General features: G+C 37.6%; 1 protein-coding gene across 1 annotated transcript in view; it reads right to left on the reverse strand.

Annotated features, from left to right (window-relative positions):
• Positions 1-185: 185 nt before the first annotated feature.
• The window catches only part of cunh1orf210 (chromosome unknown C1orf210 homolog), a 57,570-nt gene continuing 45,403 nt past the window's right edge, over positions 186-12,352 (reverse strand). Inside the window, exon 5 of the mRNA XM_043698904.2 lies at positions 186-12,220. Within this exon, the coding sequence (XP_043554839.1) occupies positions 11,874-12,220 (347 nt within the window). The 3' untranslated portion in view covers positions 186-11,873. The remainder of the gene's footprint in view (positions 12,221-12,352) is intronic.

Below are 12,352 nucleotides of genomic sequence, written 5' to 3' on the forward strand. Positions count from 1 at the left end.
CTGTTCTTTGTTTGAAGAAAAAAAAGAACATTTTCCTTGAGTTGTGACAACATTTCGCCCTCGAGTAATGTCATGAAAATGAGATCAACTCATCGCTGTTTATGAGATGCTGCTAGGATAGGGCGATTACATTTTCGAGGAAACCAACTGTGACGTGCTTTGATGTGACAGGATACTACATAAAAAGAGGACATATTATTGGTTTTATTTCCTGAACATTGAATGCTGCAGCGAATATACTCAGTACATTGTAGTAGTTTTCATAATTTCAAAATCAGCAATAATCAATCACGGAATATTATTAGAATGCATCACAAATACAGGTCATTGCATTATAATCACTTGTGTAAAACAGATATATTTACATTTCCTAAATAAGATCATATTAGTGGAGCTTTGATTTCCCATCCTGTCTCTATTTGTCTTCCAATATAACATACAACCTCTTGTTACAGCTTTCACATCTTATACCATTGCAATATTACACTGACATGTCTTCTGCAGTGACACACCACTACATTACTCAGATCTAAATGTTGTGTCAGACTGCTACAGTGATACATAAAAAGTACAGTGTTTACAGTTGTGAAAAATAAGTCTTTTCCAATATCAATATAATTTCACACTTCAATACGGTTGGGAATATGTTGTGCATGTGGAACTTGGAGTGTTAAACCCATCATTGTCTGCTTATTATCAAGGCCATGAACAGAAATTCTGGTTGGTTTTATCTTCTGATGGCTGAAATTGTTCCATAGAATTTAATTATCAACTGAAACATGACATGCCATTGACCTATCTGTAGAAATGCCCATTTTGTACTTCTCTTCTGTAAAGATAAAGTTGCGATAGTCCTACTCTTTCATTAGAGAGAGAGAAAGAGAGATAGAGAGAGAAAAACTAATAGTGGTTTAATATGAGGGTCACCACACCTTAAGCAAGGGGAGAAGTTGTACCCTTCATAGTAACCTCAGATGGTGTGGGAATGGAATCAGCACTGTTAACATTGCTTTACATCACAAATTAGCTGTCTAGCCAACTAAGTTAACTGATCCCAATCATTGATCTAATTTCCACTCAAACTTTGCTTTGTTTGGTCACTTACACTTTTTAAAATCTGCTCCCAGAAATAGCTACTCATCTTTCAAATGGGCACATTATAGCCTTCTAGATTCAATGTTGTGTTGAACAATTTCAAATCCTAACCACCTCTCCTATTTTTAGCTTCTTTCTTTTTCATAGTACCATTCCTTTGTCCTTTGCATTGTCATTTTCTTTTGCAATTTAATCTCCCCCACCTTCCATCCTCTGCCAGAGCTTTGCTCTTGTTCTTTCCTCCTGTCCCTCCTTTTCCTGCCCTGTGTACAGCTGTTACACCTCTAACTCTTGCCAGTTCTAAAGGTTCAGCTTTGTGTCTCTTCCCCACAGAAGCTGCAGCATTGGCTGCACATTTCCAGCATTTTCTATTTACATTTCAGACTTCCAATATCTGCTGCATTTTTTTTCAGTTTGAAATAATGGCCAAGGATATTAATCCAGCTTCAGAGAGTTGGAATACTGTAGAAATTAAAGCAAAGCTGCAGACTTGTGAACTCTGACTGATTGCCTCAGCTATGTTTATTTTTTTAAATAAATCCTACAACATTAGTAGCAATCTATTTGTGTTTCTGCATGAGATTAACCTCTAAGGTTGCTTTCAGAAATAACAAAACACCCTACGTTTTTTTCTTTTATTTTGCCTGCTTGTGAAGCTTGCACTGAAACTGATCTATTTCACTATTTTAGTTGGATTTAGCCTCCTTTGTATTGGTAATAATTAAGTGTAGCATCTAAACTTTTGCAACGTTCAATTTCCCACATGAAGCAAAATGAAGAATACAGCTAAGTGACACTTTGCTGTTCATCTGTTTAAAGTACCAGTGGGCTGGTGTCTGTTACATAATGTAAAAGTCCGATGGTAGCCTTTTTGGATGGTTATTTAATCTCTAGTCCAGCCTGCTCTCTCAGACAACCATAAACTGCCAATGGTAACATTGAATGATAGCTGAAAAATATGGTCTGAAATAATGCCCCACTTCAGCTATTACATTGTTGACTTAATTCCAACAGGATGGATGAACTGATAGCCCACTGAGATTAGGATTTCCACAGCTAGCAATATTACAAATTTAATGTAATTCCATAGAAGGTCTTTCTGAAAGTTCATTAATAAGTTATTAAGAAGTTTTAACAAACAATGGACTGTTTGTTGGTCATTTTACTACCAGGTATCGGGGAGTGGAAAAATAATTAAATCTGGAGAGATTGAGAATTAACTTCTAATTTTTTTCTTTAAATCATTGATTATTCCAATCAATATATCCTCAACAGTCACTTTTGTAATTATGACATGCATGTTTCATTTAGTCCTAGGCATTTTTCAAATTTCAATGGCTTAACTACATTTTTCCTTAAATACGATGTACCATCATTGCTTATGGGATGTTTTAAAGTCATGAAAAATATAAAAGTAATTTGTTTTCCTCGTCCACAGGCATTTGAAAACTTCTCTTATAGTCTTCTGTGAGTATTAGAAGGTATATAGGAACAGCAGTAGGCCATTCAGCCCCTCAAACCTGTTCCACCATTCACTGAAGACATGGTTGATCTGTGACCTAACCTCTCCCCACCCTTGCCTCATATCTCTTAATATTTTTGATTAACAAAAATCTCAGGTTTAAAATTAACTAACAATCTAGCACCAAGTACCAATTACACAGTGAGGTCCAAATCTTTATCAGTTTATGCCTAGAAGTATTTCCTAATTCTATCCTGAGTATAAAAGCCAGTATTCTATTTTGATTATGTTCTTGCTTCCCATTCATGCCATTTTAATGATCTAGGTACCTTGACCCTCTAAGTTTCTTTGCATCCCAGTGTTGCTATCAGTTGTTTGCCATTCATAAACATTCCTTCTTCGATCCAAAATGGGTGATCTCACAGTTGTCTCCAATGAAATCTATTCACTTAACTATCAACATTTTTCAGTGTTAAGTTACTTTCTAATCAATGTTTTCAGAGATATTATTATACACCGCTGGGACAGGTTGGACATGAACTTGAACCTCTTGACTCAGAAGTATGGATACTGCCAGTGCACCACAAGATCCATCATTTATGAGCCAAGATATTTTTTAATCAACCTGTCCAGAGATTTTACGTCACACTTCTGAAGCAGGTGGAGCTCAACTTCCGGATTCCTGGCTCAGAGATAGGGACATTACCATGGTTTGATCTACATTTCTTGCAACATTGACTATCTCCATGTCTTCAGTAAATTTGGATATGTAGCTTTTAAACTCATCAATTAAGTCAATAGTTAAACCAGTGAGTAGTTGAAACACTAAGGCAAAATCTTGTAGGACATCACTCATAACATTTCACCAAATAGGCGACCTGGCCATTATCCCTAATCTCTGACTCTTGTTGTTCAGATAATTACAGCATAACGTCAATACTTTTCCTTCAATTCTTTGAGATTCAACTCAAACTAATTCACTCTTGCAATGAACATTTTTCAAATGTCTTCTGGAAAGCCATATAAATAAGATCCATTAACAATCCCCAGCCTGTTACTTCAGTCTCCATTTCAAAATGTTCATTCAGATTTTTTGATCTTGATCTCCCTTGTATAAAGCCTCATAGCTCTCTCTGATCAGTCATGGATTTTCGAGGTATTTAGTCACCCTATCCATAACTACAATCGCAAATTTTCTATTAATGGATGTTAGGCTAAACTACCTTTATTTCTCCAGTTTTCTTTTATCATATTTAATAAAATTGCAGTGTGTGATATTTTCCAATCTAAAGGAAGGCGTCTGGATCAAAAGAAATTTAGAAAAGTAGTTTAAACATCCACATTATCCTTGGCTATTTCTTTTACACAGTGAGACAGAAACCCATCTGATCCTTGTGATATTTAATGTTATTCACACACAAGCATGTGAATTACTGAGCAGGAATAGGCCATTTAGCCCTTTAAGCTTGCTCTACCATTTAATAAGATTATGGCTGATCTAATTGTAACCACAACTCTACATTTCCACCTAATCCCAAATGCCTTTCATTGCCTTGCTTACCAAGAATCAATCTATATCAGCCTCAAAAATATTCAAAAACTCTACTTCACAACCCTTTGATTTAGTACCATATGAATACCATTTGGAAATCTAAATACAGTACATCCATGAATTCTAATTTACAGTACATTACTTCTTTAAAGAGCTTGAATAAATTGATAAAACACAATTTCCTTTTCTCCACATGATGCTGACTGTTTGATTACTTTGAATTTTTCTAAGTGCCCTGCTACAACTTCTTTAATAATAGATTCTAACATTTCCCTATGACAGATGTTAAGCTAACTGGCCTGTCATATCCTGTTTTTTTTTAATCTCCCCTCCCATGCAAAATATCTTCTCAATTCATCTCCTTAGTTTCCATTATTAATTCCCCAGACTGATATTGTATATGAGCAAAGTTCATTTTGTTAACTCTTTTCCTCTTCGTGGATGCATTATCTGTTTTTATATTTCTAGTTAGCTTTCTGTCATCACTTTTTAAAAATGTTCTGTTCAATCTTCTGGCCTGGTACACACCTTTGCATAATTAACTACTTTTTATCTCATAATATCCTTAACTTTTTTGGTTAATCATGGATAGTGATTGCAATTACTTTTAGTAATGTAAAAATGAGTAGTAGAAATAGACCATTCAGCGCTCAAGCCTTCTCTACCATTCAATATGATCATGTCTGATCCTCTAAACTAATGCAATATTCCCGCTTTCCCTTCATTCCTCTTGATGGCTTTAAAATCTTTTAAAAATCCTATTTCTTTCTTGAATATATGCAATTACTTGACCACCACAACCTTCTATGGTAAAACAATTCCACACGTTCACTACCCTATAATTGAAGAATCTTTTCCTAATCTCAGTCCTAAATGGTCTACCATATATCCTGAGACTACATCCTTTCAGAAAATATCTTCCCTGCATCTAATGTGTCCAGCTTCAGCCCTCCTATAGTTTTATACATATCGATCAGATCCTCTTTCATCCTTCTAAATTCTACTGAACACAGACTCAATCAAATCAATCCCCCTTGTAGGACAGTCCTGCCAGATGTATTATTTATTCATGGGATGAGGACATCACTGGGTAAGCCCAGAATTGATTGCCCATTCCCAATTGCCCAGAAGGCAGTTAAGAGTCAACCACATTGCAGCAGGTCTGAAGATATATGTAGGCCCAGACCAGGTAAGGATGACAGTTTACGTCCCTAAAGGACATCAGTAAACCAAATGAGTTTTTCCAATAATGGACGATGGTTTCATGGTCATCATTAACTCTTAAGTCCAGATTTTGATTGAATTCAAATTCCACATCTGCCATGTGGGATTTTTACCCGGGTCCCTAGAATATTACCAGGGTCTCTGGATTAACATTCCAGGGATATTGCCTCCCAGTCCTCAGTGGAAACCTTGTGAACCCCCACTGCATTCTCTCAATGGTAAGTATGAGATTCAGGTACAATATCACCAAGATGCTGGGTAACTTTAGTTAAACATCCCTACTTCTAAACTAAATTCTCCTGCAATGCAAGTTAATGTACCATTTGCCTTCCTAATTACTTGCTGTCTACTTTCATTGCCTGTTATACAAAGACATCCATTACCCTCAATATATCACCATTTAAATAATAATCTGCTTTTCTATTTTTCACAGCAAAGTGTATAACTTAACATTTAGCTGCATTTTACTGCATCTGCTATGTGTTTGCTCACCCACACAACTTGTATAAATTACCTTGAAGCTTCCTTGTACCCTCTTCACAACTGGAGTCCAGTTTTATGTCAGAGAGTCATACTGCTTAGAAACAGACCCTTCAGCCCAACTCATCCAAATCAATCCTTGTAAATCTTTTTTGCACCCTTACCAGTTGAATTTCACCCTTTCTATCGAAGTGCAACCAGATGGGCACACAGTACTCCAAATGTGGCCTTACCAGGCGTAACATGGCATCCTAATACCTGTACTCAATGCTCTGATCGATGAAAGCAAGCATGTCAAATATCTTCTTCACCCCCTGTCTATTTGTGATGCTACTTTAAATGAACTATATACCTGTACCCCTCAGTCTCTCTATTTGACAATAGTCCCCAAGCCCTACCATTAACTGCGTAAGTCCTGCTCTGATTTGTCTTACCAAAATGTAACACCTCGCATAGACTAAACTCCATCTTCCATTCCTCAGCCCACTGGCCCAATTGATCAGGATTCCATTGTACTCTTAGATAACCTTCTTCACTGTCCACTATGCCACCAATTTTGATGTCATCTGTAATCTTACTAACCATGCTTTTTATATTATCATCCAAACCATTTACATAAATGATGATTAACAGTGGATCCAGCACCTGTCATTGTGGCTCACCACTGGTCAAGGCCTCCAGGCTGAACAAGAACCCTCTACACCTCTCTCTGTCTCCTGCTGTCAAGCCAATTTTGTATCCAATTTGCTAGCCCTGCCTGGATCCCACATCATCTAAACTTACCATGCAAAAACTTGTCAAAGTCCATGTCGACAAAGTCTACTAATCTGCCTTCATCCACCTTCTTGGTCACCTCTTCAAACTTGGAAATGATACATTTGGTTCCCTGATCCAAGTCATTTACATAGATTGTAGCTAACTGAGGCCCAAGAACTGATCCTTATGGTACAACACTTATAACTGCCTACCATTTATTCACATTCTCTCACCTTAATTTCTCACTGAAATATATCGAAACTGTCTATTCTGAAATATTCCTTTTAATATTTGCAATTGCATCTCTTTTGACCTAACCCTTTGTCTAGTGTAGAGTTCACTTTAGCCAGATTTGTTTTCTTGCCTTCAGAACTGTTCTTGTTTAAGTTTAAAATATTAGTCTTGGACCCACTCGTCCCTCCTTCAAACTGAATGCATGTTATAGTATGATCACAGCAATCCAGGGGCACATTTGCTATATGGTCATTGATTAATCCTCTCTTGTTGCATAATATCTATGGCTGCTGTCTAGTTGACCCTATATATTGTTCTAAGGAACCATCATCAAAACATTTTATGAATTTCTCTTCGAGGCTATGTTTGCGCATCTGATTTTTGTAGTCTGTATGTTGATTGACATCCCCAATGATTATCACTGTACATTACTGAAAACTCCTATTAATTCTTCCTTTACACTCCATCCTATCATTTTGTTACTTTTTGGGAGCCTGTATATCACCATAGGTCTTTCCTTTGTCAATTCTCACCTTAACACAAACCACTTCCACTTCCTGGTTTTCAAAGCTTAGATCCCCACTCTTGTGCTGATGCACCTATTAACTAACAGCGACACCCACCACCTTTTTTCAGATTCCTGCCTATCATACATGTCCCATACCTTTCAAGATTCACGTCCCAATCAATGTTGTCCTGTAACCATGCCTCTGTAATGGCTATCAGGTTGTAGGTCTTTATTTCTATTTGAGCTATCAGTTCATTTGTTCTGAATGCTAAGTGCAATCAGATATAGTGTGATGATACCATGGCTTTAAGAGAGTATTTTGTCCTGAGTTTTTTGAAGAGCGGTTTTAAGACAGAGGTGGACAGCTGTCTGTTCAAAGTCTATAAAGTAAACAGTTTGTGAGGCCTTGGGTTATTTTTAAATTTGGAACAATGGAAGCAGCATTGGGTGGAGTCAGGCTCCCACAGAAGGCTTTCAGTAGTTGTTGGGATTTTGAAGCAGCCCTGCTACAGCAAAACACTTGAGCTCTCTCTCTCTCTCTCTCTGCCAGAATTTTCTCTTGGTGTTCTTTCCTCCTGAACTGGAGAAACATTTCATATGAGACAATCTATTTTACCGAATTTGCCTTTGCTTAGGGTGTGTTTATTAGATTAGATTCTCTACAGTGTGGAAACAGGCCCTAGAGCCCAACAAGTCCACACCGCCCCTCCGAAGAGAAACCCACCCAAAACCATACTCCTGACTAACACACCTAACACTGTGGGCAATTTAGCATGGCCAATTCACCTGACCTGCATATCTTTGGATTGTAGGAGGAAACCAGAGCACCACACAGACAGGCGGGAATCAAACCCAGAACCCTGGTGCTGTGAGGCAGCAGTGCTAACCACTGAGCCATCATGCCACTCATAAATATGAAGTATTACTAAATTGGAACAGTCACTGTTTAGTAGTTAAATAATCTATTATTCTTTTAAATTTTCCTATCAAGTTAAAGTTACATCATTTCTTCTTTCTTGTCTTTGTATTTAACTGTAGAGTAAGAATAAAGTGTATTTTGCTGAAAGCTGAATCGTGAAACCAATTGAGTTACATCCAGAACACGGTGCCTTACGCTTGCCTTTAAATAAGATACAAATTAGGCTCTAGGTTACTTCCTTGATATATTTGAAGGGGGTTTATTTTGGCCCATCACAATAGGACTATTAGTTTAATCCTTTTATTATTTTTGTAATCTTTTACCTTATCTGTTGATTTGCTAGGAGATGTGAACTGTCTATCCCTCTTATCAGGGAATCAAGGGTTATGGAAAAAAGGCAGAAAAGTGGATTGATCAGGTTGTCTGATCATCCATGGTCTTGTTGAATAGCACAGCAGACTCAATGGGCTGAATGACCTACTTCTGCACTTTTGCTTTATGCCCTTACAGTCTTATCCTAAATTTCTTTGTACTGTTTCCAGCGCTCACAAATTGGAAACCATTCCTCCCACGCAAGTCTTGATCCCCATTGGAATTTTTTAATTTTATGTATGTTGTGTCAATTTGCATGTGGCTCAGGTAACAATCCAGTGTTTATTATCTTTGAGGTTCTACTTTTTTAAAATTTGGTGCGTAGCTCCTTGTACTGACTTCTTTCCTTGTCTTCCCTATGTTGTTGGCACCTCCATGGAATGATGACTGGATCATCATTATTCCACTGCAAGGTCCCCTTAACCCTGAGCAGTTGGCCTGAATCATAGCACTGAGCAGGCAGCAGACTATGTGGTTTTCTCCTAGTTGTATAGACAGCGGTGTCAATCACCTCTCACTATACTCTCCCTACTTAGTGCCGCATTCGTTTTTGTTCCCTCCCTTTGAACAGCTTCCTTTACCATGGTCAGTTTGCTATCCACCCCGCAGGCGAAAGTGGGTACTGCAGATGCTGGAGATTAGAGTAGTGCTGGAAAAGCACAGCAGTTCAGGCAGCATCTGAGGAGCAGGAAAATCGATGTTTCGAGCAAAAGCCTTCATCAGGAAACAATCCACCCTGCAGCCCTCACTCCCATCCAAACAAACTGAAAGAACCTTAAACCTGATGAACAATTGCAAAGGCTGAACACCAAACCTTTGGGTCTCCTTAGATGCCTTACTTGCAGTTACACTGTTGTCCTTAACCACTGACCATATCAACTAATGGGTGTTACTGGGCCTTCATTACTGTTATATTGCTTTTGATAATGTTGGTGAGACTATATATCTATTTCAAACGTAGTTTCCTGGAGATGTCTGATGTGCTGTTATACTGTAACTACTGACAAAAAAACAATGATTCAATATGTCTGCCATTTCTTTACTTTCACTGACAATCACTGTGATGCATTTGTAATGGTCCTTATACTCTTGATCATAATTTTCTGAATAAGCTTGTGAAGTTTTTTATGACAGTAATGATGTTGTTGATGGACACGTGGAGGAATATTTATTCCTGATGAAGGGCTTTTGCCCGAAACGTCGATTTTGCCTGTCCTCGGATGCTGCCTGAATTGCTGTGCTCTTCCAGCACCACTGATCCAGAACGTGGAGGAATATTGCCTGCTGAGTAATTTTACCATGCTCATATTTTGAGTGGCCCTACTCCATAATAATCAAAAAGTAAAAAACTGTTATCTGTTGTCAAGCTGAAATAAATTCTGGAAATGTTCAGCTCTCTATCTTTTCAACCATTCATCCATATCTTGTTTCCCTTAAGCACTTTACATGCCATTCAGTTTCCATTGTAGGGGTGTATGCACTTTCCCACAGTCCGGAAACCCTGTAACTTGATATGAGTGCTGCTGTGCTAAACTGCACCAACCTCACACTCAAATATTTTCCATTATTGTTCCTCTGATTATCCGTTAACTTTTTCTTCCAATTTGGCTATGTTAAATCATCTCTCATTCTATATTAGTTTGCTCAACTCCCACCAACCTCTGACCCTGTAGATTCCTTCTCTGCATTAATGTTACACAGAATTTACAGTGCAGAACCATTCACTGTGGGCAATTTGCTAATGTTTATGCTGAATGTGAGTTCCTCTCTTTGTGTTTCACTTAAACTCTATGCATGTTGCTTTCTGTTCCTTTCTCACTCGTGTGCTTTCCAGTTTCCTTTTAAATCCATCTATTTTATTCATCTTTACTACTCCTTGGATTCCCTTATGTGTCTCACTTACAATCACACTCCACTGTCCCTGACCACAGACCAGATCAACTGAAGAGTGAAGCTGCTTCAACACATCAAAGCAATGCTCCCTCACTCTGTGATCTCACAGTTCCACATGCTTAACATTCTCTTGTGAAATTCTGTGGATCTCTAACCCTCACTCCCACCTTTCCTCCCCCTGTATATGTTTTATTCTTTCATGGGATGTGGGCAGCACTGGCTAATCCAGCATTTGTTGCCTGTCCCTAATAACTTTGAGAAGGTGATAGTGAGCTGTCTTCTTAAACACTATGGAATGAATGATTATTTACTCTTAAAAAATAATTAAAAATCTTGAAAAATTGAACAAATTGGTACAATATTCAACTGATGTGAAAATTCTATCAAACCCTTTAGAATTGCATAGGGTTCACTGTTGAAAACATTGCTTTGAGGAAAGAAGATTCTCCTGAATTCACTTTTTTTTACATTTAAGGTATTTATTTAGCTTCTACCATAAATAGAAACTTCTTTTTAATCTGCATTTTTCCATTCTTCCTGTTGCTAACCAGTTTTGAATCATTAATCAGGAGTATTCAACATTGTATGCTTTTCTTCACATGCACTCGATCCAGGCCTCTCAATATGAGCAGGATATTGAAGATAAGCAATTTATTGAGACACTTTGGCTATGATTGGATTAGGTATTTTACTGCAATTTTTTTTCCTTTCCCTAGTTTCATGTCTCACACCTCATACTTTAGCAGACACACATTTTGGTCTTTTATTCTCTTCACTACTGGTACTTTCCACACTATTTCAATTTTATATTGCTATACTTCCAGATTTTCCCTCAAAGATAAATCTCACAATTTTGCCTTCCGTTCAAAAGTGCAGTCATCCAATTGTGCAGTTCTCGCTCTCCTCATCATACAGAGGTCTTCAGCAAATAATATATGTCTCAATTGGAGGGAGTATTTTTGAAATCCTATTTAATGTGGAAGAGTTTGGATCTCTGACCAATTCTCTGGGGAGAGGAGTATGTACAGGCATTGCATCATTTTAAAGATATGGACAAATTAAAGCAAAGGGTTATTTTGGTCATGAGAATGTTAACTTGACCTTTCCATCATTATGATGCTGATCAATCTGTTGCCAGTTTGCTGAATTTTCTATTTTTCTTCCTAAATCCAACATTTACATATGTTTTTCTTATGAACAGTAAAGAGAACATTTCCAATGACATTCAGGAATAACCTTTGGCTATCACATGTAATGAAGAGAGAGAAAAGACCTGGGAGTCTTGTTAGAAATAAGTTGGCCTTTCTTAAAATAGTGCATACCCTGAATAACAGAGCAGTTTGATAGAGTTTGAGGTGCACCCTGTTGAATGTTCCTCTTAAATGGAAACATGTATATCCGGTTCATCTTCAGCTTTCACTTCTGTTTGAATGTAATTGTCCTCAATGTATCCATCATCTTCATCTAGACCATGAGGATACATTGTTCCATCTCTGATGTTCTCCATCTCATTACTGCGTGGCATATTCGCACTAAATGTGTCATGGTCTTGGCTGATGGCGTCATGCTCTGGTAGCAGCTGGTGACTGTAGCTGGTGAGGTATTTGTGAAAGAGTTTAAATTTTGCACCAATTGCAATCAAGGCTGAGAAGGCAATAGCAATGACCAAAACCCCGACAAGATAGTACCACTCCTTGCCACCTTCTGTTTGTGGTGCATCTGAAGCTGGAAGTTTCAATAAAGTAATGTTAATAAAATATTAAACTACATGCACTCCAATCCATGTTTACATGTTGACTTTGAAGAAACGTTTGTCTTAGTTTAGCATGAAAGCTGTACAGAACAATATACGTAATA

The sequence above is a fragment of the Chiloscyllium plagiosum genome, unplaced genomic scaffold (assembly GCF_037043375.1).
Source record: "Chiloscyllium plagiosum isolate Xiang-an unplaced genomic scaffold, Cpla_swu_hap1 HiC_scaffold_9, whole genome shotgun sequence".
Taxonomy (NCBI): Eukaryota; Metazoa; Chordata; class Chondrichthyes; order Orectolobiformes; family Hemiscylliidae; genus Chiloscyllium; species Chiloscyllium plagiosum.